General features: G+C 50.5%; 1 protein-coding gene across 2 annotated transcripts in view; it reads right to left on the reverse strand.

Moving 5' to 3' along the window:
• The window catches only part of LOC101931834 (uncharacterized), a 115,646-nt gene extending 88,722 nt beyond the window's left edge, over nucleotides 1–26,924 (reverse strand). Inside the window, exons 1-3 of one of the 2 annotated variants that reach the window (XM_065586430.1) lie at nucleotides 26,818–26,924; nucleotides 18,355–18,481; nucleotides 1,652–3,699 (exon numbers count right to left, since the gene is read on the reverse strand). In XM_065586430.1, coding sequence (XP_065442502.1) covers nucleotides 1,652–3,699; nucleotides 18,355–18,454 — 2,148 coding nt within the window. In that variant the 5' untranslated portion in view covers nucleotides 18,455–18,481; nucleotides 26,818–26,924. The remainder of the gene's footprint in view (nucleotides 1–1,651; nucleotides 3,700–18,354; nucleotides 18,482–26,817) is intronic. The other variant, XM_065586431.1, reaches the window with a different exon arrangement.
• Nucleotides 26,925–27,682: the final 758 nt, after the last annotated feature.

Below are 27,682 nucleotides of genomic sequence, written 5' to 3' on the forward strand. Positions count from 1 at the left end.
CCCTCCTAGCCTGCAAGCAGAACCAGGGAACCTGTCCCCCTCCCTTCCCCCTTCCCCTCCCCGTTCTTAAAGTGACAGCTTGCAATTCCAACAGTCCTCAGTACACCACAGTTGCATGCATAAACAGGGGAATCTGAAGTAGGAGGAGAGTGGTTATTTTACCTCCATATGTGGCACTGTATTCCAACAGCAGTTGTGCCAGTGTCCAGGTCTGGTGCGCACAATTCAAGAAGGATGTTGATAAATTGGAGAGGGTTCAAAAGAAGAGCCATGAGAGTGATTACAGGATTAGAAAATGTGCCTTAGAGTGACCGACTCAAGGGGTTCAGTCTATTTAGTCACCTAGGAGAAGCTTAAGGGGTAACTTGGTCACAGTCTGTAAGTACTTACATGGTAACAAATATCGGATAATGGGCTCGTCAGTCTGGCAGAGAAAGGTAGAACACCATCCAATAGCTGGAACTTGAAGCTAGACAAATTCAGACTGGAAAGAAGGCGTACATTTTTAACAGCGAGGGTAATTAACCAGTGGCTGTGGTGTTTGACCAGGAGCAAACACCCACCCCAGAATATGTTGGGCAGTGTCCTTTGCCTCCATTTCTCACCTTGCAGTGTGAAAGTCTGACAAACAAATGTTCCTTTAGCGCCCACACACAACTGCTGTCCCTCGTCAGCGAAGACCCAGAGTTCAGAGGTGTGTTCATCTGAGTTCACCCCTCCCCTGCCCGGGTGTTGTCAGTAATACCTCAGCTGCTGCCACCACCACATCTGGCTCACAGTTCCCACCATTCACACTGCACCGCTTCCCGCACTGCGCTGTTATTCATTCCGTCACTGTAGGCTGCTGCCCCACCATTTTCTCTACTGCCACTTTAATCAGAGCAGTCTAAGCAGAGTTCTGTGCCCTTTACTCATACAATCAGGATAACAATATTTAATCACCGCTGCACTCAATACTAAAGTGAATTGTAACCCAACACCAGCCAAAATTGATCACTGTGGCAAAGCAGTTCCCTCTGCTGAATTCCTAGGCAGAGCAGACGTGTCTATGCAAACATGGTGTGTTCCTGGAGACTTTTCCCACAGCTTACTGCTAGATGTCAGTGGGGAGCTCATTCTGACCCCACTGACATGTGTATATGGGAATTCTAGATGGCAGCACTTCAAGGGGAGGCTTCCATTTGCATGTGGAGGGGACAAGCACCTATAAAGGTAAGCAGGACATTTGGGGGGCAGATAAGCCAGTCTGCCCCTAAAACAGCCATGAGGTTCTAAAATGAGACAGGTCTGGATAGGTGACCCAGTGCTGAAATACCCATAGCCGCTTACATGTTCCCCGAGTCAGCCAGTCACTGCAGGTGCCCGACTCTATCTTGGTTTTATTTGTTATCTCCAGACCCAGTTCGAATGAAGTCACACCGACATTATGCACCCACGATATTTCAGACTATTCCTATAGATGAATGTTACCTGATCCAGCTGGTCCAGGCACTAAATAGTGATTATCTGTGGGCTCTGTCCCCCCAAAGTACCCTGGGGATCAGATTCATTGAGATAGATCCCAATGGAGACTGCTTGCTAAAGCTTATTTGTCTAATGGGAAGGCAAGTTTAGGGGGAGACTATTTAGATTTATTTACATTTTCTCTTACCTTTATTGTTGAAATGGAAATCTCCTCACTTGGAGCACTCAGATTCTCATCCTCACACACAGCCGACACTCGGAATCTGTAGGGTGTCTGAGGCCTTAGTCCATAAACATTACAGAATTCTGTTTTCTCTCCTGTTCTTTGTTCTATCCATTCGTCTTTCACTTCATGACTCATATCCCTGGATTCCTCTTTATATTTCACTTCATACTCCCTTATAATGACTCCTTCTCCAACCACAGTTGGACACTCCCAGGTGAGCTCAATGGCTGATGATTCTACAGTACCTTTTTCCAGCTTCCCAGGGGGGCTGGTAGGGAGAGTCTTCACAGGATCACTCATGTCGCTGCTCTCGCTGAGCCCTGATTTGCTCACTGCAGCGTATCGGAACTGGTACTCGGTGTTTGCACGTAGCCCTGTTACTGTGAATGTCTCTTGTGTGTTATTTACATCCACAGCCGTCCAGTTCTCCTGCCCTACAATTCTGTACTCTGCCCGATAGCCGGCTATCGCAGCCCTGCCATAGGCTGCTGGGTTAAACGTGAGCTGCACACGGTCATGTCTGATTCCATCCATCAGGGCAGGAAGAGGCTTTGATGGAGGCTCAAAGCTGGTGCTGATCAGCTCTCTGTTTTCATAGAGGTAAATGGAAGCTCCTGGATTGTCCTTGTCTGGAACAGAAGCCACAATGAACCGAGTCGTCCCATGAGATTTATTGACACGAGCAAAGTCAGAGAAGGATTTTACAGCTTGTCGTGCTTCTCTTCTTACTTCTTCATCCTCAAACCACAGTTTGGATTTTGGTGTCTCACAGGCAGAACTGGCTAATGCTGGATCATGAGTTTTCTTCATAAATTGTCTCCTCAACGATAGGTTTAATTCTGATAAATAGGATTCCTCATTATGCAATGAAGTGAGTGCAAGAGAGACAACAAACTCATGCCTGGAGCTGAGAACTATACATTGTCGCTCACTCCTGGAGGATACGACTTCCACATTCTCTAGCTCAGCCAGGTAGGAATTGACAAAATCCATTTCCTCCTGTTTCTTCTCCAGAAATTCATTGAGTCTCTGGGTACCAAATGGCGATTGCTCCTTGTTGGTTAAAATCTCCACCAGGGCCCCCTCCTCTGCTCCGCCTCCACGGATAGAGGGCAGGGTTCTAGCTAGCTCTTTTTGGAAGGCCTGTCTGTGCTGTTTACACAGATCTCTGAATTGCTGGATTTTCCTCTGGATCTCGGGGAAGGTTGTAGCCGTTCTGTCCTTCACCATGTCGTTGCACCGGACGTCGCACTCAGTCAGGTGCTCCATGGCACTTTGAGCATCATAAACCAGCACCGCGCTGATCTCACGCACTAGCTGGGCAGCTCTGGAGTCCAGCTTGCTCAGTGGGTACAGCCAGACTCGCACCGGTACAGCGTTTTCACCAGCGACTCCAAGCCGCTTAGGGAGAGTGGAGTAAACTCCCATGGCATCTTGGTAAGTAACTGGATTGTTCTCCAGGGCAAAATCGCCATAAAATTTGCAACTGAAATTTTCAGTTTTTCCTTCTTCTTTGTTACCCTTTTCCCCAGACATCTCTGCTCCGCCAGAAACCTTTGGGATCTTTTCCACCATCAGTTTCATTTCCCCCTCTATCTCTCGCATACTCTCTGACGAAGAAACTTCCCGATCAAACACAAAGAAAGCCTGAGCCCCGTACAGCACAGCCGTGACCACATGGGTGGCCGTGCCTTGGTCAAATACAGCAGGATAAGAAATGTTCTCAGTCCCCAACTGGCTCATGGTCAGGTGCTCAAACCTGTTTGTCACTGAGTAGTGGAGAGCAACTCGAGCGTGATTTTTTGATTTCTTTGTATCATTTAAAAATGCTGCAGATCCACCTACTTCCACCAGCCCCCCCAGGAGACTGGCCTTCAGGGATGCAGACAGCCTGAGGGCTGAGGCCTTATCTTCAATGGTGTCGGACGCAATGATCTGGAATTCAGTCTTGTGCTTTGGCATTGTCTCCACATCTCTCTTAAGGGTCTCAATGCCCCATAAAGTGATACCTGGAAAATTCCACACAAGCACATAGTCAGTGATCACGGGAGAGGATAAGAAATTGTTGCAATTTCATTGAATAAAGTTGCCTCCTATTAAAGAGACACCATGAGCAAAAGAACACAGCACTGAGGGCTCCAATCAATGTGCCCTGTCATCTGACCCTCCACTTGAATCTCCATCTATCTATCTTGCTATCTGTCTAGTAATGTGCTAGAGTTCCTGTTACCTCATTCTCTCCTCCTCCATTTGTCTCACTTCGTCACAATCTAGATTTTAAGCTCTTTGGAGCAGGAGCTGCCATTTTATACTGTGTATATAGACAGTGACTAGTAATGAGGCCATGATCCTGGATTGGTGCCCGGGGGGCTACTGCCACACAAACAGTAATAACTAAGGCACTGATCACCATGGTCTCCATGTGCAAGTATAATATCAAATCAGGATTAGCAAGAGATTTGCAATGCCAGGTACGCTGCCCCACCAGTTTACAGAATAATAAGAACATAAGAACGGCCGTATTGGTCAGGCCAAAGGTCCATCTAGCCCAGTATCCTGTCTACCGACAGTGGCCAGAGCCAGGTGCCCCAGAGGGAATGAACAGAACAGGTAATCACCAAGTGATCCATCCCCTGTCGCTCATTCCCAGCTTCTGGCAAACAGAGGCTAGGGACACCATCCCTGCCTACCCTGGCTAATAGCCATTGATGGACCTGTCCTCCACGAACTTATCTAGTTCTTTTTTGAACTCTGTGATAGTCTTGGCCTTCACAACATCCTCTGGCAAGGAGTTCCACTGGTTGACGGTGTGTTGTGTGAAAAAAAATACTTCCTTTTGTTTGTCTTAAGCCTGATGCCTATTCATTTAATTTGGTGAACCCTAGTTCTTGTGTTATGAGAAGGTGAAAATAATACTTCCGTATTTACTTTCTCCACACCAGTAAATGATTTTATAGACATCAATCACATCCCTCCCTTAGTCGTCTCTTTTCCAAGCTGAAAAGTCCCAGTCTTATTAATCTCTCGTCATATGAAAGCCGTTCCATACCCCTAATCATTTTTGTTGCACTTTTCTGAACCTTTTTCAAGTCCAATATATCTTTTTTTGAGGTGGGGTGACCACATCTGCATGCAGTATTCAAGATGTGGGGATACCATGGATTTATATAGAGGCAATATGATATTTTCTTTCTTATTATCTATCCCTTTCGTAATGATTCCCAATGTTCTGTTCGTGTTTTTGACTGCCGCTGCACATTGAGTGGATATTTTCAGAGAAATATCCACAATGACTCCAAGATCTCTTTCTTGAGTTTTAACAGCTAATTTAGACCCCATCATTTTATATGTATAGTTGAGATTTTGTTTTCCAATGTGCATTACTTTGCATTTACCAATATTGAATTTCATCTGCCATTTTGTTGCCCACTCACCTAGTTTTGTGAGATACCTTTGTAGCTCTTCACAGTCTGATTTGGACTTAACTATCTTGAGTAGTTTCGTATCAACTGCAAATTTTGCCACCACTATTTACTTCTCTCCATTCTGAAAACTGACCATTTATTCCTACCCTTTGTTTCCTATCTTTTTACAAGTTACTGATCCACGAGACGACCTTCCCTCTTATCTCATGACAGCTTACCTTGCTTAAGAGCCTTTGGTGAGGGACCTTGTCAAAGGCTTTTTGAAAATCTAAGTACACTATATCCACTGGATCCCCCTTGTCCACATGCTTGTTGACCCGCTCAAAGAATTCTAGTAGATTGGTGAGACATGATTTCCCTTTATAAAAACCACGTTGACTCCCCACCAAATCATGTTCATCTATGTGGCTCATAATTCTGTTCTTTACTATAGTTTCGACCAGTTTGCCCGGTACTGAAGTCAGGCTTAGAGGCCTGTAATTGCCAGGGTCACCTCTGGAGCCCTTTTTAGAAAATTGGTGTCACATTAGCTATTGTCTAGTCATCTGGTACAGAAGCTGATTTAAATGATAGATTCAATACCACCGCTAGTAGGTCTGCAATTTCACATTTGAGTTCCTTCAGAACTCTTGGGTGAATACCAGCTGGTCCTGGTGACTTATTACTGTTTAGTTTATCAATTTGTTCCAAAGCCTCCTCTAATGTCACCTCAACCAGGAACAGATCCTCAGATTTGTCACCTAAAAAGAATGGCTCAGGTTTGGGAATCTCCCTCACATCCTAAGTTGTGAAGACCGATGCAAAGAATTCATTTAGTTACTCCGCAATGGCCTTATCGTCCTTGAGTGTTCCTTTAGCATCTCGATCATCCAGTGGCCCCACTGGTTGTTTAGCAGGCTTCCTGCTTCTGATGTACATAAAGAAAAAAAGTTGCTGTTACTTTTTGAGGCTTTGGCTACCTGTTCTTCAAATTCTTTTTTGGCCCTCCTAATTATATTTTTACACTTCACTTGCCAGAGTTTATGCTCCTTTCTATTTTCCTCACTAGGATTTCACTTCCCTTTTTCAGGGCCAGTGCAAGGATATTTTATGCCCTAGGCGAAACTTCCACCTTGCGCCCTCCCTCCCCTTCCTCCTCCCCTCCCCCCGGAGCATCGCTTATTGTAAACTTTCAAAAATGAATACTGCATAATGTGGCATTGTTCATTAGAATTAATACATATTTGGCTTGAAAATTTATTAATTTCATTATTTAGTCTACATATTTAATGAAAATAAATGGCCTTGGGTCACCACCACGTGGCTAAAGACCCTCCTGCCTTCCCCCCCATGGATCTGGAAAGGACGGTTTTGGGGATCAGAGCACAGATATTGGGGGCTCGGGGAGGTGGCGGATCTGGGCTGGCGGGGCAGGCACGGGCGAGCAGTGATGTGCGGCACTGTAGAGGGAGGCGGCAGGGCCCGCGGTTCCACAGGACACCTGTAGAGGTACGTTCTAAGGGGCAGGTTCTGTGGGTGGAGAGGGGAGCACTGCGGGGCGGGTTGCAGGGGGAAGGGTCAGGCGGGAGAGGGGAGCGCTGCGGGGCGGGTTGCAGGAGGAAGAGTCTGGGGGGAGAAGAGAGCGCTGCGGGGTGGGTTACAGGGGGAAGGGTATGGGGGGAGAGGGGAGCGCTGCGGGGCGGGTTGCAGGGGGAAGGGTCTGGGGGGAGAAGGGAGCGTTGCGGGGCTGGTTGCAGGGGTAAGGGTATGGGGGGAGAGGGGAGCGCTGCGGGGCAAGTTGCAGGGGGAAGGGTCTGGGGGGAGAGGGGAGCACTGCGGAGCAGGTTGCAAGGGGAAGGGTCTGGGGGGAGAAGGGAGCGCTGCGGGGCGGGTTACAGGAGGAAGGGTCTGGGGGGAGAAGGGAGCGCTGCGGGGTGGGTTGCAGGGGGAAGGGTCTGGGGAGAGAAGGGAGCGTTGCGGGTGGGTTGCAGGGGCAAGGGTGTGGTGGGAGAAGGGAGCTCTGCGGGGCGGGTTACAGGGGGAAGGGTCTGGGGGGAGAAGGGAGCGCTGCGGGTCGGGTTGCAGGGGGAAGGGTCTGGGGGGAGAAGGGAGCGCTGCGGGTCGGGTTGCAGGGGGAAGGGTCTGGGGGGAGAAGGGAACGCTGCGGGGCAGGTTGCAGGGGGAAGGGTCTGGGGGGAGAGGGGAGCGCTGCGGGGCGGGTTGCAGGGGGAAGGGTCTGGGCAGACAAGGGAGCGCTGCGGGGCGGGTTGCAGGGGGAAGGGTCTGGGGGGAGAGGGGAGCGCTGCGGGGCGGGTTGCAGGGGGAAGGGTCTGGGGGGAGAAGGGAGCGCTGTGGGGCGGGTTGCAGGGGGAAGGGTCTGGGGGGAGAAGGGAGCGCTGCGGGGTGGGTTACAGGGGGAAGGGTCTGGGGGGAGAGGGGAGCGCTGCGGGGCGGGTTGCAGGAGGAAGGGTCTGGGGGGAGAAGGGAGCGCTGCAGGGCGGGTTGCAGGGGGAAGAGTTTGGGGGGAGAGGGGAGCGCTGTGGGGTGGGTTACAGGGGGAAGGTCTGGGGGGAGAAGGGAGCGCTGCGGGGCGGGTTGCAGCGGGAAGGGTCTGGGGGTAGAAGGGAGCACTGCGGGGCGGGTTGCAGGGGGAAGGGTGTGGTGGGAGAAGGGAGCACTGCGGGGCGGGTTGCAGGGGGAAGGGTCTGGGGGGAGAAGGGAGCGTTGCAGGCGGGTTGCAGGGGGAAGGATTTGGGGGGAGAAGGGAGCTCTGCGGGGCGGGTTACAGGGGGAAGGGTCTGGGGGGAGAAGGGAGCGCTGCGGGGCGGGTTGCAGGGGGAAGGGTCTGGGGGAGAAGGGAGTTCTGCGGGGCGGGTTGCAGGGGGAAGGGTGTGGTGGGAGAAGGGAGCGCTGCGGGGCGGGTTACAGGGGGAAGGGTCTGGGGGGAGAAGGGAGCGCTGCGGGGCGGGTTGCAGAGGGAAGGGTTTGGGGGGAAAAGGGAGCTCTGCGGGTCGGGTTGCAGGGGGAAGGGTCTGGGGGAGAAGGGAGCGCTGCGGGGCGGGTTGCAGGGGAAAGGGTATGGGGGGAGAGGGGAGCGCTGCGGGGCGGGTTGCAGGGGGAAGGGTCTGGGGGGAGAAGGGAGCGTTGCGGGCAGGTTACAGGGGGAAGGGTCTGGGGGAGAAGGGAGCGCTGCGGGGCGGGTTGCAGGGGGAAGGGTATGGAGGGAGAAGGGAGCGCTGCGGGGCGGGTTGCAGGCGGAAGGGTCTGGGGAGAGAAGGGAGCGTTGCGGGTGGGTTGCAGGGGGAAGGGTCTGGGGGGAGAGGGGAGCGCTGCGGGGCGGGTTACAGGGGGAAGGGTGTGGTGGGAGAAGGGAGCTCTGCGGGGCGGGTTACAGGGGGAAGGGTCTGGGGGGAGAAGGGAGCTCTGTGGGGCGGGTTACAGGGGGAAGGGTCTGGGGGGAGAAGGGAGCTCTGTGGGGCGGGTTACAGGGGGAAGGGTGTGGTGGGAGAAGGGAGCTCTGCGGGTCGGGTTGCAGGGGGAAGGGTCTGGGGGGAGAAGGGAGCGCTGCGGGGCGGGTTACAGGGGGAAGGGTCTGGGGGAGAAGGGAGCGCTCTCTGCGGGGCGGGTGGCCAAGTGCGGGCAGGCTGTGGAGGGGGTTTGGACGGTTCCTCGGGCCGGCCCGGCGTGTTGGGCCCCACGGTGTCCATGGTGACTGCAGCCCTGGGTCTCAAGTTGCAGGGCCAGCCGGCATGTACGACCGGGCTCCGTGGGCGCTGACTCGGCCCGTGGGCGGCACCGAGGTGCACATGGGGCCTGGCTCCTACCAGCTGCAGCCCAGGAAACAGCAGAAAGCATGTAACGATTTGGTTGGAGCGCCCAGATTCACCCCCGGGTTCTCCCTGCGCCCCGGGCTGCCCCGCTGGAACCGTGAGCAGAACCCGCTCCCTGCACAGTATCCTCCGAGCCCCGCAAGGCAAACCCTGCCCTGTCCCTGCTGCAGCCCGCCGCTGTGCTGGGAGTGTAAAAAAAAAATTTGGGGCACCGCTTTTTGTCTCCCCCAAATCTTGGCGCCCAAGGCAGCCGCCTCGTTTGCCTAGTGGTTTCACCGGCCCTGCCCCTTTTTAAAGGATGCCTTTTTGCCTCTAATCGCTTCTTTTCTTTGTTGTTTAGCCACAGTGGCACTTTTTTGGTTCTCTTACTATGTTTTTTAATTTGGGGTATACATTTAATTTGTCTCTATTATGGTGTCTTTAAAAAGTTTCCACATAGCTTGCTCACTTTTGGTGCTGTATTTTTTAATTTCTGTTTAACTAACCTCCTCATTTTTGTGTAATTCCCCTGTGATAAATGAAAGGGGTGGGGGTAGCTCCTTTTTATGGACCCAGCCAGCCAGTTAGCTATAAATTCCCTCTTAGTAGCTGTTCTCTGCTTGCTTTACTGTAAAGGGTTAAAAGAAGTGAGTGGGCACCTGGCCAGGAGAGCCAATGGGAAGGCTAGAACTTTTTAAAATTGGAACAAGACTCCCCTTTTGCCTGTCTGTGGTTGTTCTCCAGGAGCGAGGGGAAAGGGCAGAACTATGCTGTAAGAAGCTTGGGGCCGGGTATGAAAAAAATCATCAAATCGTATCTAGAAACTACTCACTTGAAACCCTCAGATATGTAAGTAGATCAGGAAATGTCTAGGAAGATACAATTAGGTTTATCCCTTTTCTTTCTTTATGGCTTGTGGACTCCTCTGTGCTAACCCCTGGTGCTTTTGTTTTGTTTGTAACCATACCGTAAGGAAGATATTTTTGGTGCTTAATTCTTGCATTTGCTCTTTTAAAACCTAGCAATAGCCTGAGTTCCCAGATTTTTTTTCTTTCTTTTGTTTTTAATAAAATTTACTTTTTTTAGAACAGGATTGGATTTGTGTGTCCTAAGACGCTTGTGCAGATGTTGTTTAATTAGCTGGTGGCAACAGCTGATTTTCTTTGTTTTTTTCTCAGCTCTTCCCCGGGGTGGGGGTGGGGATGGAGGCGGTGAAAGGACTTGAGCGTACCCCACAGGAAGGAATTCCCAAGTGTGTCTTTCTGGGTTCTCAAAGGGGTTTTTGCACTTGGGTGGTGGCAGCATCTACCCATCCAAGGTCAGAGAAAAGCTGTAACCTTGGGAGTTTAATACAAGCCTTATGTGGCCAGTATTAATTTTTAGAGTCCTTGTGGGCACCCACCTTATGCACTCGACATGCCAGAGTGGGGCATCAGCCTTGACATGGTGGTAGAGGTGGGATCATTTTGAACCAGAAGCACAGACCTCAGGATTTTAAAAGGACACGTTTTTCCTTTTGGCAGCCTGCAAAGCAAGGGACGGTTTTTTTCTCTCTTTTCTTTTCTTTGCTGCCTGAGGGGGAACAGGCACATAAAGGGATCAGCCTGCAAAGCCAGGGAGTCCAACAAGCAGTTATTTTTTTTCTTTTCTAGCTTCGTGGCAATGAAATAGCTAGGGTAGAATAGGGCAGCCTGTGCATGAGGTTGCGATCGGGCTCCAAAACCCTAAAGCAACCAATCTTCCCGAAGCTAAACACCAGGGAGAAGACAAAGCCAGAGCAAGCCCAGAAATCCTGCTCCATGACAGAAATGCAGGGAGGGGATGGGGGACCGAAGACTTCCCAGGTGGTGAAAGGTCAGCCCTTCCACCAACCCAAGATCCCGTTGCCAGGATGGAGGGATGCCCTTAACTCGGTCCGAGTTCTACCTGCAGAAGACAGGAATTTCTTCCTAGAGATGAAGCACTTGGAAGCAGAGGAGAAATGCTTGGAGGTGGAAGCAAAGTGCTTAGAGCTGGAAAAGGCTAAGCTGGGTCAACCAGGTAGCCCTAACACTCCTTCTCCAGGTACCTCAGAGACAGTTGGTAGTTCTAACTAAGTACCAGGTAAAGCTCTTGAGCTTAGCCCACGATCACCCTAGTGGCCATGCTGGGGTGAACAGAACAAAGGACCCTTTGCGGAAGTCATTCCACTGGGAGGGAATGGGCAAGGACATTTCTACCTATGTTCGGTCTTTTGAGGTTTGCCAGAGGGTGGGAAAGCCCCAAGACCAGGTCAAGGCCACTCTCATAGAATCATAGAATCATAGAATATCAGAGTTGGAAGGGACCTCAAGAGGTCATCTAGTCCAACCCCCTGCTCAAAGCAGGACCAATTCCCAGCTAAATCATCCCAGCCAGGGCTTTGTCAAGCCGGGCCTTAAAAACCTCCAAGGAAGGAGACTCCACCACCTCCCTAGGTAACGCATTCCCGTGTTTCACCACCCTCCTAGTGAAATAGTTTTTCCTGATATCCAACCTGGACCTCCCCCACTGCAACTTGAGACCATTGCTCCTTGTTCTGTCAGCTGCCACCACTGAGAACAGCCGAACTCCATCCTCTTTGGAACCCCCCTTCAGGTAGTTGAAGGCTGCTATCAAATCCCCCCTCATTCTTCTCTTCTGGACACTAAACAATCCCAGTTCCCTCAGCCTCTCCTCATAAGTCATGCGCTCCAGACCCCTAATCATTTTTGTTGCCCTCCACTGGACTCTTTCCAATTTTTCCACATCCTTCTTGTAGTGTGGGGCCCAAAACTGGACACAGTATTCCAGATGAGGCCTCACCAATGTCGAATAAAGGGGAACAATCACGTTCCTCGATCTGCTGGCAGTGCCCCTACTTATACAGCCCAAAATGCCGTTAGCCTTCTTGGCAAAAAGAGCACAATGTTGACTCATATCCAGCTTCTCGTCCACTGTGACCCCTAGGTCCTTTTCTGAAGAACTGCTACCTAGCCATTCGGTCCCTAGTCTGTAGCAGTGCATGGGATTCTTCTGTCCTAAGTGCAGGACTCTACACTTGTCCTTGTTGAACCTCATCAGGTTTTTTTCGGCCCAATCCTCTAATTTGTCTAGGTCCCTCTGTATCCGATCCCTACCCTCTAGTGTATCTACCACGCCTCCTAGTTTAGTGTCTACCACGCCTCCTAGTTTAGTTACATCTGCAAACTTGCTGAGAGTGCAGTCCACACCATCCTCCAGATCATTAATAAAGATATTCAACAAAACCGGCCCCAGGACCGACCTTTGGGGCACTCCGCTTGAAACTGGCTGCCAACTAGACATGGAGCCGTTGATCACTACCCATTGAGCCCAACGATCTAGCCAGCTTTCCATCCACCTTACAGTCCATTCATCCAGCCCATACTTCTTTAACTTGGCGGCAAGAATACTGTGGGAGACCGTATCAAAAGCTTTGCTAAAGTCAAGGAATAACACATCCACTGCTTTCCCCTTATCCACAGAGCCAGTTATCTCATCATAGAAGGCAATTAGGTTAGTCAGGCACGACGTCCCCTTCGTGAATCCATGCTGACTGTTCCTGATCACTTTCCTCTCCTCTAAATGTTTCATAATTGATTCCTTGAGGACCTGCTCCATGATTTTTCCAGGGACTGAGGTGAGGCTGACTGGCCTGTAGTTCCCCGGATCCTCCTTCTTCCCTTTTTTAAAGATGGGCACTACATTAGCCTTTTTCCAGTCATCTGGCACCTCCCCCGATCGCCATGAGTTTTCAAAAATAATGGCTAATGGCTCTGCAATCTCACCCGCCAACTCCTTTAGCACCCTCGGATGCAGCGCATCCGGCCCCATGGACTTGTGCACGTCCAGTTTTTCTAAATAGTCCCGAACCACTTCTTTCTCCACAGAGGGCTGGTCACCTTCTCCCCATGCTGTACTGCCCAGTGCAGCAATCTGGGAGCTGACCTTGTGCGTGAAGACAGAGGCAAAAAAATCATTGAGTACATTAGCTTTTTCCACATCCTCGGTCACTAGGTTGCCTCCCTCATTCAGTAAGGGGCCCACACTTTCCTTGATTTTCTTCTTGTTGCTAACATACCTGAAGAAACCCTTCTTGTTACTCTTAACATCTCTTGCTAGCTGCAACTCCAAGTGTGATTTGGCCTTCCTGATTTCACTCCAGCACGCCTGAGCAATATTTTTATACTCCTCCCTGGTCATTTGTCCAATCTTCCTCTTCTTGTAAGCTTCTTTTTTGCGTTTAAGATCAGCAAGGATTTCACTGTTTAGCCAAGCTGGTCGCCTGCCATATTTACTATTCTTTCTACACATCGGGATGGTTTGTTCCTGCAACCTCAATAAGGATTCTTTAAAATACAGCCAGCTCTCCTGGACCCCTTTGCCCTTCATGTTATTCTCCCAGGGGATCCTGCCCATATGTTCCCTGAGGGAGTCAAAGTCTGCTTTTCTGAAGTCCAGGGTCCGTATTCTGCTGCTCTCCTTTCTTCCTTGTGTCAGGATCCTGAACTCGACCATCTCATGGTCACTGCCTCCCAGGTTCCCATCCACTTTTGCTTCCCCTACTAATTCTTCCCTGTTTGTGAGTAGCAGGTCAAGAAAAGCTCTGCCCCTATTTGGTTCCTCCAGCACTTGCACTAGGAAATTGTCCCCTACACTTTCCAAAAATTTCCTGGATTGCCTGTGCACCGCTCTATTGCTCTCCCAGCAGATATCAGGGTGATTAAAGTCTCCCATGAGAACCAGGGCCTGCGATCTAGCAACTTCTGCTAGTTGCCAGAAGAAAGGCTCGTCCACCTCATCCCCTGGTCTGGTGGTCTATAGCAAACTCCAACCACGACATCACCCTTGTTGCTCACACTTCTCAACTTTATCCAGAGACTCTCAGGTTTTTCTGCAGTTTCATACCGGAGCTCTGAGCAGTCATACTCCTCTCTTACATACAACGCAACTCCCCCACCTTTTCTGCCCTGCCTGTCCTTCCTGAACAGTTTATATCCATCCATGACAGTACTCCAGTCATGTGAGTTATCCCACCAAGTCTCTGTTATTCCAATCACATCATAGTTCCCTGACTGTGCCAGGACTTCCAGTTCTCCCTGCTTGTTTCCCAGGCTTCTTGCATTTGTGTATAGGCACTTAAGATAACTCATCGATCGTCCCTCTTTCTCAGCATGAGACAGGAGTCCTCCCCTCTTGCGCTCTCCTGCTTGTGCTTCCTCCCAGGATCCCATTTCCCCACTTACCTCAGGGCTTTGGTCTCCTTCCCAGCCACTCCCCATAATTGCGGTTCCATTTCAGCCTGTAGCTATGGATATTCTGGGTCCTTTCCCTAAGAAGACACCCAGAGGAAAGCAGTACATACTAACCTTCATGGATTTTGCCACTCAATGGTCAGAAGCAGTAGCTGTAAGCAACACCAGGGCTAAAAACGTGAGCCAGGCATTTGCAGACATTTTTGCCAGGGTAGGTTGGCCCTCAGACATCCTTATGGATTCGGGAACTAATTTTCGGGCAAGGACCATGAAACATCTTTGGGAAGCTCATGGGGTGAACCACTTGGTTGCCACCCTTGACCACCATCAAACAAATGGCCTAGTGGAGAAGTTTAATGGGATTTTGGGGGCCATGATACGTAAATTCATGAATGAGCACTCCAATGATCGGGACCTAGTGTTGCAGCAGTTGCTCTTTGCCTACAGGGCTGTACCACATTCTTGTTGGGGTTTTCACCCTTTAAACTCATTTATGGCCATGAAGATAAGGGGCCATTACAGTTGATGAAGCAGCAATGGGAGGGGGTTACATCTTCTCCAGGAACTAACATTTTGGATTTTGTAACCAACCTGCAAAACACCCTCAAAGACTCTATAGTCCTTGGTCAAGAAAACCTACAGGATGCTCAACAAGAGCAAAAGGCCTGGTATGATAAACATGCCACAGAGCGTTCCTTCAGAGTAGGTGACCAAGTCATGGTCCTGAAGGCTCTACAGGCCAATAAGATGGAAGCATCGTGGGAAGGGCCATTTATGGTCCAAGAGTGCCTGGGAGCTGTTAACTATCTCATAGCATCCTCCACCTCAAACCTAAAGCCTAAAGTGTACCATGTTAATTCTCTAAAGCCCTTTTATTTCCGAGAAATCAAGGTTCTCCAGTTTACAGCCCAGGAGAGAGACGACGCTGAGTGGCCTGAAGGAGTCCACTATGAAGGAAAAAGCAATGGTGACGTAGAAGAGGTGAGCCTTTCCATAATCCTTGGGCATAAGCAGCGACAGCAAATCCAGGAGCTGTGCACCAGCTTCGTGCCACTGTTTTCAGCCACCCCAGGATGGACCGAACGGGCATACCACTCCATTGACACAGGTGATGCTCGCCCAATTAGAGCCCAACCTTACCGGGTGGCTCCTTAAGCCAAAACCGCAATAGTAAGGGAGATCAAGGACATGTTACAGATGGGTGTAATCAGCCCCTCTGAGAGTGCATGAGCCTCTCCAGTGGTTCTGGTTCCCAAATCAGATGGGGAAATCCAATTTTGCGTGGACTACCTGTGATGTTATTGACACAAGCTGTGACCGTATAGATCATTGTTGCAACCAAGGTCATATAGTGGCACCAAGTCTTGTACAAAGGAGATCAAATAAGGTTATGATTTGCTGGTTATGATTATGCCATCTGTATGCATGTATCATTTTTTATTTAAAGTTATAAGTATTGGCTCTATACTGTCTGTATTTCAAACTTGTGCAATGCTTCTGGGTGACCACCAGCCACTTTGGCATCAGCTCTGCCTACCCTGCTTGATGGCCCATTAAGAACCATCAGCTACACAACTGACCCATTGAGAGAAGGCAGATACACCTTGTGACTCAGCAAGGAATGCAGGGACATGCCTATGGACAGAACCCTAAGGTTTTTCCATGCCACGTGCTGGGCATCTTGTGTTTGGAACAAAGGAAGCACAGGCCACATGGCAAGAGACTATAAAAGGCAGCTGCATTTTCTCCATCTTGTTTTCAATCCTGCTTCTGACCTCTGGAGGGACTTTGCTACAAACTGAAGCTCTGAACAAAGGACTGAATGACCCATCCCAGCTGGGGATGTTCCAGAGAACCTGCAGTTAATTCCATCATTGCTACAAGCCTGAACCAAGAACTTTGCCATTACTGTATGTAATTGATTCCATGTAACCAATTCTAGCTCTCATCTCTATCTTCTTCCTCTTATGAATAAACCTTTAGATTTTAGATTCTAAAGGATTGGCAACAGCGTGATTTGTGGGTAAGATCTGATTTGTATATTGACCTGGGTCTGGGGCTTGATCCTTTGGGATCGGGAGAACCTTTTTTCTTTTACTGGGGTATTGATTTTCATAAGCATTCATCCCCATAATGAGTGGTGCTGGTGGTGATACAAGGGAACTGGAGTATTTGAGGGAATTGCTTGTGTGACTTGTGGTTAGCCAGTGGGGTAAAACCGAAGTCCTCTCTGTCTGGCTGGTTTGATTTGCCTTAATAGCAAAGAACCCCCGCCTGGGGCTGTGACTGCCCTGCTCAAAGCAATTGGTCCTGAATTGATACTCTCAGTAGTGTCCCGCCAGAGGCCGCATCGTTACACTACTGTAAACTAAATGCTGTAACTCGCCCAGAGAACTATCCAATGCCATACAGAGATGAGCTATTGGAGAAACTGGGACAGGCCCAGTTCACCTCCACCTTAGACTTAACTAAGGGGTACTGGCAAGTGCCGCTAGATGACCCAGCCAAGGAAAGGTCAGCCTTCATCACTCATGAGGTCAGCCTTCATCACCCCATCACTCAGAGCTCGGTACCCAGCCAGCAGCCGCTACTACTCTTCACTCTGCCTTCAGAGCTGGGCACCTGGCCAGCAGCCACTGCCCTCCACTCTGCCTTCAGAGCTGGGCAGCCATTGCTCTCCGCTCTGCCTTCAGTGTAGGTAGCGGTATGTGTACTTGTGGGCAGGGGAGGCGGAAATGACCACAGACACAAAGAAGGGGAGGGGGCTGATTAAATAAGTTTGAGAGCCACTGAACTAGAGTAATGGGCCCGATCCTGCTCCTGCTGTGCTGTGCTTCCATTCTGTCAATGGAGCAGCAGTTCAGTTGCTCCGTAGTTGAGGCTCGATTTAGCTTCCCATCATAAATCTGAGTTTCAAGCCAGTTTCCCAGAAATAGCCAGGCCAACAGTGAGACAAGCCATCTCATTGGTATCTCGTTCGCCTCATGTCCTGTATTCACCTGCTGTTTTCTGTCTTATACTTGGATTGTGAGTTCTGAAGCACGGAATGTTTTGTTGTGTGTGTGCAGTGCTAGTGCAGTGGGGCTGGGCCCTCCAGGCTCCACTACAACCAGAACAATAATCATTAATAATAAAATATGTCCTGGTCCTTCCCTGGATCCTCTAAGCCTTACTGCACTACAGATATTAAATACATTTCCCATGCAACATCTCATCCCAGGGCAATTTTTTTCTTGGAAGTTTGTTACCAAACAGAATTAGTTTCTGAAAATTTTACCTGAAGTTCTTTTATAAAAATTTCCCCCCAACTTCTTTGGTTCATCTTTGGCCTAAATTGGCTTGGATAAGAAACTCCAAATTTGTTTTGTTGGTCTTGTTCAGGAGAACTGCTTATTGGTTTGGAGGGGTTGGGGAATTAGAAATAGAGAATAATAATATTATGATAATATAAGATTAGAATAGTTTTATAATATAATAAAATCCAAACTAAACTAGGCAGGGAAGGGGTTGATGACGTAGGCACTTCTATGTATTTATTCTCACAACACCCCTGTAAGGTGGAGAAGTATCATTATTCTATTTTTACAGATGGAGACCCGAGGCCCAGAAAGATTAAGTGACTAGCCCAAGGTCACGCATGTCTCCTGAGATCCTGAGCAGCTCCCTCCTGGACAATCTTTCCCCTCAGACTTAGTACCCATTACAGCCAGAATAGAGAGCACAGGAAGATTGGGGAAGGGGTTACGGAAATGTTATTTTTCCCCACACCAGTGAGCAAGAACTGGGACCACTGACCATCCTGCTTTGCTGCTTGAAGGAAGTTTCCTGTTACCTAAGACGAAATGAACGGCTTGTTTGAAAATTTCTCAAGCTGCTCTTAGTGCTTCTCTCAAATGAACATGTAGGTTTTATCTAAGCAGTTGAACTTATTGCCTAGTAAGTTTCTGGGAAATGCTTTTTTCTAAGGACTCTTTAAACATTTCATTCATTTATCACTAAATGTCTTGGTTTTAGAGCTAACCAGTCACTTCCCACTCTCACAACTGACGACATCGTAAAGAGGCAAAGAGTGAAGCAGGTGTTATGTTGAAAGGGTCCCGCAGGGTAGGTAAGTTGGCAAGAGGTCCATAAACTACAACAAACAAATACAAGTGTGTTTGGTGCAGCTCTAACCGTACCTGGGATGAGCGTGTCGCTGCGGCAGTCGTACAGCATCCCCAGCCGCAGAGGGCGGCCCAGGGCCGGCATCTCAATTGTGGAAGCTCCAGAGTAAGCCATGGTGGTAGCCAAGAGGTTGATCCAGCCCTAAAACACACCAGCAGCACAGTTACACAGACAATGTGATCTCTGATTCATGATCGCCCTATTTGGCTTTTGTCCCCTATGAGTTTCTGCTTCATACTGTTACGTGTTGGGTTCTACCTTGTTGTTATGGGTCAGGTGTAACCACCACTTTGTGTTCGGGGTAAATGTAAAAAAGCCACGTAATCGGTGGCTGAAACGACAGCAGTAGCACCCAAAACACAGGCACGTGGAAAAGCTTGAGCCGAAGTTGACCCTCGTGGCCCAAGCTGAAACACAGAGACAGACAGAAGCAGCCCAAAGCCAAGCAGCCAGGAACAGAAGTGCTGGTAATGTGGTTGTAGGGAACCAGGGTGTGACGGTGCTGCCCGTGGGAGCCAGCTGAGGTCACTCAATTAGGGTGAACTGCAAACAAAACGGGGCAGACAAATCCCCAAAAGCTGGTGGATATTCCAATACTTAGATTCACCAAGCCAGCACAGAACACCTTCGGTGAGTTAATTAACTCTTTCTGGCACTGTCATCTTTCAATGAGATATTATATCACACTCATAACGTCACATAGGGTGGTTGCCCTCCAAACCTGAGGGTAAAGGGCCGCTCTCTCAGTCTGAGTGGACGGGGCCAGGCCAAGCTCACTCCACCCTCAGAAGGGGAGGGGTGGAACAGGAAGTACAAAGGGCGGGGCCCTTAGCTCAGTCAAGGCAGCACCAGGGAGGGGAGCAGAACCCCGACAGCGCTAGAGGCTCTTGCCGGCGTTCCTCTGCCTGAGGGGAGCTACAGACTCTTGCCGGTGCCCTTCCCGCTGCTAATTCCCCAGTGGCAGAGGCGTGACCCAGGACGGCCAGTGAGGTAGTAGCTCCCTACCACCCCTAGCGGCTCGGCAGGTCAACCGACACAGGTCACAAGTGGTGGAGTATGCGAGCAGCGACCCCTATCCCTGCCGGAAGGGATTAGAGCGAGGAGGCCTCTGAAGCCCCCTAGGATGGAGAGGCTTATCAAGCTCCTGGCCGAGTCAGCAGCAGCAACAACTCATACAGCAGCTGGGCACCCACCAGCAGCAGTTACTTGAAACCTTGGGGGCCCAGCACCATGAACAACAAAACCAAGGCTTCCAGCCTGTGGCTGGGCCCTGGGGGGCTCAACCGGGGCGGGGGAGGGCTATGCCAACCCCCACTTCTCCACCAATCCGTCTGGCCAAGATGGGGCCTGAGGATGACCCGGAGGCCTATTTGGTGACCTTCGAGCAGGTTGCTGCAGTGGACAGTTGGGCACTGGACCAATGGGCGACACTCCTAGCCCCCTATGTGACGGGGGCCGCTTAAAAAGCATCCCAGATGATGACGCCCGCATTTATGCTCGAGTGAAAGCGGCTATCTTGGATGCCTTCAACATCATCCCCAAGACATTTCAGCGATGGTTTCGGGGAAAGGTTTATCCACCGGACGCAGCTTGTCGGTGGCTACAACCTGAGTGTCGAACAGCAGCCGAGGTGACGGAACAGGTCATCCTTGAGCAATTTGTGCACATCCTCCCGACTCAGGAGGAGGGCGTGGGTGTTGCGGCACCGACCTCGGCTAAAGTCCACAAGGTCCAAAGGGGGGCCCTCCATCTCCTGGCCGTCCTGCCCGGATCTGAGAACTGGGGCAACGCTGGGGTCGGCCCTCGCATTGGGGTCTGTTTCTGTCTCAGCGGGAGCTCCCTCAAATGCCTCTTCCAGGAGTAGGGATCGGAGCACCTCCATGAAGTCTGGCCAGTCGTGGCCCAGAATAACCGGATAGGCAAGGGATGGGGCCACTGCCACGTTCATTAACTGAGTTGCTCCATTCACCATGATCGGGACCTGAACCTTGGGGTACGGTTTCACATCTCCATGTATACACTGAATCCGTACCTCCCCAGGAGGAGCGCCTGGCGGACAAGAGTCTTCCCACAGCCTGAATCAATTAGACCAATAACGTGGGTCCCAACGACTTCCATGGGGCCGTCAATTTGGCCGCAGAGGGCGGATGGGCCCGGCGCTCCCTGGTGTACACAGCTGGCACAGGTGGATGGGGAGGTCGTGGAGGCCCAGTGGGCTATCCAGTGGCCTAGGTTTGAACTCAATCTCGATCGGCTCTACCACGTTGATCGAGACCCTCAAACCCAAGAGGTCTGGACCCAACTTGTGGTTCCCCGCATTCATCGGCAGGCTATCCTGAAGCTGGCCCATGATATCCCGGCTGCAGGCCATTTAGGACCGGAGAAAACTGCGGCTAGGGTCCTGGCCAAGTTCTTCTGGCCTGGCATCCTCCGTGAGGTGAAAGATTACTGTGTGTCGTGCCTGGACTGCCAACACACTGCGCCGGCCGGGGTCTGGAAGGCCCCCCTGGTCCCATTACCAAACATGAGCATTCCATTTGAGTGGGTAGTGATGGACCTGGTCGGGCCCTTTCCAAAAAGTAAGGCGGCCTATCAATATATCCTTGTCCTCATGGACTACGCCACCCTCTTCCCCGAGGCCATCCCCTTAAGAAGTATCACTGCCCACACTATCGTGGCGGAGCTCGTGAAGATCTTCCCCAGGGTAGGCCTCCCTCGGGAGATACTCACTGATCAAGGGACCAACTTCACCTCTAAGCTGTTCCGTCAGGTATATGCCCTGCTAGGGATTAAGAAACTGCAGACCTCAGTCTACCATCCCCAGACTGATGGGTTGGTCAAACGTTTTAACCGGATCTTGAAGGGAATGTTGCGATGCTTCCCCACCCAGGACCTCCGTCAGTGGGATCAACTGCTCCCCCCTTTACTACTGGCAATTTGAGAAGTTCCACAGGCCTCCACGAAGTTCTCCCCATTTGAGATCCTCTACAGGCGACGACCCCGTGGGGTGTTGGAGCTCCTGAGAGAAACTTGGGAATGCACCCTGTCCACAACACAGGGTCTCTTACAATACGTCTTACAGCTGCAGGGGCGGCTGGCACGGGCAGGTGAGCTTGTGAGGGAGAACTTAAACACAGCCCAAAGAGCCCAGGAGCAGCACTATAATCGGGGCGCCCAGGCCCGATCATTTGCGCCAGGGGACTGAGTTCTCCTCCTGCTCCCATCAGAGGAAACAAAACTTTTTGCCAGCTGGCAAGGCCTGTACGAGGTCCTCCGCAAGATGGGACCTGTTGCCTATGAAATCCAGCAACCGTAAGGAAAAACAGATTTATCATGTAAATCTCTTAAAACCCTGGAGGGAACGGGAAGGGCTACTAATTGCCCCATATCCCCTAAACCAGACATCGGGCCACAACCCCCCGAGGAGTCAGATAATGGTGAGCCCCAGCTAGCAGAGACGTTCACTGCCAAGCACTGAGAACAGGTCCTATGCTTAGTGAGGGCATTCCCCAAGACATTCACCACAAAACCCAGGCGGACTACACTTGCCTACCATGCGATCCAGACCAACCCCAGGGTGGTGGTCCGAGAGACAACCCGGCCATTTCCTAGGTGACTGCGGGAGGCCGTAGAGGAGGAAGTCCAGGCAATGTTGGAGCTGGGTGTTATTAAGCGCTCCCAGAGCAAATGGCGGAGCCCTGTCGTCCTCATCCCAAAGCCAGATGGGAGCCAGTGGTTTTGCATTGACTTCCAGAGAGTCAATGCCATTTCGAAGTTCAATGCCTATCCAATGCCCCGCGTCGACGAGCTCCTTTGACCGGCTTGAGGAGGCCTGTTATATCACCATGTTAGATCTCACAAAGGGGTACTGGCAGATCCCCTTGGACTCCTGATCCAAGGAGAAGACAGCATTTGCCACCCCTTCAGGGCTACACCATTTTACCCAGATGCCTTTCGGCCTCCATGGGGCCCCAGCAACCTTCCAGCACTTGATGGATCGGATTTTGCAACCACACACCAAGTACGCCACGGCCTACCTGGACGATGTGGTCATCAATGGCAGCAACTGGGAGGAACATCTCAATCAAGTAGCGTCCGTCCTCCGGGACCTCCGCACCGCCGGGCTCACGGCTAATCCAAAAAAATGCCGAATCAGCCAGGAGGAAACCACTTACCTGGGGTACACCTTGGGCCGGGGGCAGGTATGCCCCCTCATCGGGAAGGTCCAAGCACTCCAGGAATGTCAGGTGCCGACCACAAAGAGGCAGGTGCGTCAATTCCTGGACTTAGCTGGTTATTACTGGCAGTTCGTACCCCACTTCACAACCATTACTGACCCTCTGACGGAGCTCCTGACCAAAGATAGCCCCGCCGAGTGTGCTGGTCTGACGACTGTGAGAAGGCCTTTCAAACTGTCAAAGGGTGACTGTGTAGTGAGCCAGTACTCTTCAGCCCGGACTTTCATCGTGACTTCATCGTTCAGACCGATGCCTCTGGAGTAGGGCTTGGGGCAGTCCTCTCACAGGAGGTGGACGGGGAGGAACACCCTATTGTTTACCACTGTCGGAAGCTGTTCCCCAGGGAATGGAGCTACTCCATCATTGAGAAAGAGGCCCTAGCTGTTAAGTGGGCTGTTGACACCCTCCACTACTACCTCCTTGGGGTCCCCTTTATACTAGTTATGGACCATGCATCCCTGAAGTGGCTGAATAAGATGAAGGATACCAATGCCCGGCTTCTGGGTTGGTATCTCGCTATACAGCCCTACGCCTTCACGATTCGCCATCGGGCGGGACGGGACAATGCCAATGAGGACTTTCTATCCCGCCTTGGGGAGGGTGAGGATGCCAGATCGGAGGGTAGGGACCTGGATTTGAGGGGTGGGGTATGTAGGGAGCCAGGGTGGCTTCCCTCCGAACCTGAGGGTAAAGAGCCGCTCTCTCAGTCTGAGTGGGCGGAGCCAGGCCAAGCTTACTCCACCCCCAGGAAGGGGAGGGGTGGAACAGGAAGTACAAAGGGCGGGGCCCTTAGCCCAGTCAAGGCAGCACCAGGGAGGGAGGCAGACGCTGGCTGCTGGCTGCTCCCTTCAGACCCTGCTGCCGCACCAGAAGAGGCTCTGGACCAGGGGAAACCTGATCTGGAGGAAGGACTGGGGCTACCAGGGCTGCCCGCTGCCGAGTACCTGGAGGAACTGGAGGAGCCTGAGGTGGAGGGGGACCTGGAGCTGCCAGCACCTGAGTACCCGGAGGAGCTGGAGGGACTGGAGGGACTCACTCGAGCGACCGAGTAGGAAGTAGCCCAGGGACAGAACTGCACAGTGCAGCGAGTCTATTCAGTCAGTGTGCTGCGGAAGGACCCCACTGACACAGTGCTGGGATCCTCGCCCCGCCACTGTCAGGGCCCTGGGCTGGAACGGAGTGGAGTTGGGTGGGCCTGCGTTCACCTACCCCGGTCAACCCGCCTCGGGGAGCAGAACCCCTACAGCGCTAGAGGCTCTTGCCAGCGCTCCCCTGCCTGAGAGGCGCACTAGAGGCTCTTGCCAGTGCCCCTCCTTCCGCTAATTCCCTAGCGACTGCCGGCGTGACCCAGGCCGGCCAGTTGCTCCCCACCGTCCCCTAGCGGCTTGATGGGCTAACCAACAGAGGTCACAGTGCTCCTGAGAGAAAGCTAAGAGAGAGAGATCTTTGGGCACAGAGTGCTGGCTGGAAAGGGGATTGGAACAGCAAGAAACTGTCTCCTGGTGTTTTATTCCTATTGTGTTCAGGGAAACAGAACATAAGAACTGCCATACTAGGTCAGCCCAAAGGTCCATCGAGCCCAGTATCCTGTCTTCCGACAATGGCCAGTGCCAGGTGCCCAGAGGGAATGAACAGAACAGGGAATCACCAAGTGATCCATCCCCATCGCCCATTCTTTGTAAATAAATAAGACGGCATCAAAGAATATACCTGGCTCTGTGACATTCCCTAGGTGCAATCTGAACTGCTGGGCTGCCGTGTCCCCTTAGCACTACAACAGGGGTGCTTGAACAGCAAACCCCCCAGGCCTCTGCTCACTCACAGCCACTAGCCTGCAAAGTCACTCCCAGCCAACTCCATGAATGCTATGCCCAGCCATTCATGAGTTATATACCGGGCAACACCTGCATACCACCAACCCCAGCCTCGCCCCCCAGAAATGTGTGTCCTGTATCCTCAGAATTCTACTGAGCAGTATAAGCTCATAGACAGTCTGACATTCCAATGATGGGTAACGTTTGTGCACCAGCCTCTGTTAACTCAAGTAAAAGTTTCCCAAACACTTCAAACACACCCACTGGTTTAGATAAAACAAAAAAATAAATGTATTCATTAGAAAAAGATAGATCTTAAGTGACTATAAGTGATGAGGCATAAAGGTCAGAATTGGTTACAAAAGAAATAAAAAGCTAAACCCACAAACTAATTCCTAAACCTTACCAAGGCTAATAGTTCTAAAAGCAAAACAGGCTGTCTCACCATTAGCTGTAATACATTCCACAGGTTGTGTCTTCTTCCAGCCTGGGACCACTCCCCTTGGTTCAGTTTCCTTAGGTATTCATTGTTGTCATGAGCAGAAAGAAGAGAGGTGGAGAGGAGAGCAGGAGGAGTGCCTAGGGACATCCCTCCCCACTTCCTATACTCCAACTCTTTGTGCTGGAAAAATCCTTGCTGGGTAAAGGGGTCAGGCAGTTCCATTGCATACACGAGCTGCAAGCTGTCCTTCAGCTGAATTGCAAATACCTTCCCCCCTGCTGGTGAATGTCCAATTATATAGGTAATGGCTCTTTAACACCTTGCTGCCATGCAAGTGTGCTTTTGTCTCCGAGAAACTGGCTTTTTGGCATTACCCAGAAATATAACATATTTCAGTAATAACCATACAGTAAAATCTCATAGTTTTACGTGCAGTGTTGTTACACACATCGTAACAGGACAATGATGTTCAGCAGATTATGAGTTTTCAAAAGATACCACATAAGGCATACTTTGTACAAAATATATCATATAAAAGTGGTGAACGAGGGATACAGGGTGTCACATAGGGTACAGAGTGTCACAGGTTCTATCATCAATCTCTCTTCCTAGCTAGAACAACACACAAGAACCCAAATCTGGCTAACCACTTGGATCAAAAGTTCATCCTGGCTGGGGAACAGAAGGTTTATTCCCTATTCAGCAAATAATTGTACTTCTACTGAGGCAGCTGCACAATATCCCCCTCGTGGGAAGGTGATTTATTTATTTATTTTTGTATTTAAAAACACCTTAGTAACATGTCACAGAACAAACGTACTGAACAAAGTCTAAAAGAGCATAACTTACATGTGTTACAAGAGCAAGAGATCCTCCAGACCATGAATTATATGTGGGAGGGTCATATGAGGGAAATTAAAATAGTATTTAGCCAATCAGACGATGGACTTAACAGTTACAAGAGTCTAAAGGTATCAGTGGGGCAGCGGAGCTTCCTGTTTAGCGGGGAAGAAGCTCCAGTCTGGCAGGAGAGGACTGTGGGATTCTAGCCCTGCAGGGGATCAGGAGTTTCTGGTCTGTTAGGAATGGGAGGCAAGTTCTTGCCCAGCAGGAAGGTGTTTGGGGTTAATCCAGTGGGTGCAGGTTGTGAGGATTCTTTCCAGCAGGAGATGGGGCATTTCCAATCTAATGGAGACTGGGGCTGGGGTTCCAGCCTGGAGACAGAAGTTGATTCCAGACTAGTAGGGGAGGAGTGAGCCCTGGTCAGGTGGAAGAGGATTCTGGGTGCAACTAGAGGGCAGCATATTTTAATAGCTTTGGAACATGAAATTCAGGATAAATAAGAAAAACTGTGTACAAAGAAAGAATCTCTGAGCTAAAAACTCAGCAAAAATGGAGCAATTCTCATTCATGAAAAGAAACCAGGTAGGGGAAAAACCAAACAGACATTTAATTGAAGACACAGCAAAGCCAATGGGCTGGAGTAAACGATATTCTTAATGCAGAGGAGGAGACACAGACACACGACTCATTTCTCTAATCAGGACACAAAGTCCTAATGAACCTGGCTCAGTCCAAACCCCCAAGGGCATGAGAATGATCAGCAGACACAGAAATAGCAGCAAATGAAATGGATTTTTGAATCATACTGCTGACCACAAAAATCCAGGCCCTTCCACACCCAGAAGCTTCCAGCCATCTGACACTAAACACACACTCTCCGGCTCAGTGAAATAATAGAATTTTGACAGTGGAGAGAAAAGGCAATTTAGCAGCACTCAACACCTATCCCACAGATTTCTGTTGATAATTCACACCCCAGCAGCTGGCTCCCACCCCTGAGGCCCTAGAAAACAGGCCAGTCCCAGGGCTGACAGGCTCAGACACACTCCTGGAGACCAGAAAAGGACGAAACAAAGAATTCTGAAGTTTGTACAAGCCAAGATAATTCATTTCTGACAAGATATTTGCCTCGGTTCTTACCTGGTGGACAGATTCCCTGGCTCTAATAGGCAGGAGAGTTCAGAAAACTTCAGTGCTTTCTCCAACGCCTTCACACAGAATCTCCTCAGAGAAGGAAATGAGCAAACCTGAAAGTGAAACCATCATCCCCAGTTGTTGAGTTTCTCAGAATACACTCAGCCATAGACACACCCATCCCACTGAGAGCAGGGATGTAGAAGCTACTGAGATAAAAATTCTGTTTGAAGAGGCCCAAATCACAAGATCACCAATAAGCTAGAAGGGTCACACTCCCAAGCTCCTGGTCAGGAAAAGGAGAGTCACTGCAGTGTTGGGGGATATCAAGAGATTACAAAGTCTGATCAAACGGTGATAATGGGAGACTTCAGTTGCCAGCACATTGACTGACACTAGAGTGCAGAGAGACAAGATGGGAGAGGTGATGTATTTTACTGGATCAACTTCTGTTGGTGAAAAAGATGAGCTTTTGAACTAGAAAGACATCTTCTTTGGGTCTGGGAAAGGTACTCAGTGTCACAGCTAATTACCCCACTGTAGTTTCCAACATAGTTCCTCACAAAGGCCTCAGGGTGTGTCTGTAGGGCCATTGAAGCAATTGCCTGAATTGGCACCTGACCTTGTTCAATGACTCTTGTCCGAGTTCTCTATTAGGAAGGTGTTCCTCCCTCACTTGCTCCCTATTTTCACTCAATATTGACTGAGGTATTATTCCTGCTGAGAAGTGCTGTTACCTAGCAGCTCTGTGTTCTTGGGGAACCGGGGCGCAGTACCCAGCCTGTTTGACTTATGAAAGACCTTCCCGCCCCAGCCTCTGCTTGAACCAAAACCAATCAGAAGAAAGACTTACAAAAAGCAATGAAAAGGC

Source organism: Chrysemys picta, chromosome 2 (genome assembly GCF_011386835.1).
Source record: "Chrysemys picta bellii isolate R12L10 chromosome 2, ASM1138683v2, whole genome shotgun sequence".
Lineage (NCBI taxonomy): Eukaryota > Metazoa > Chordata > Testudines > Emydidae > Chrysemys > Chrysemys picta.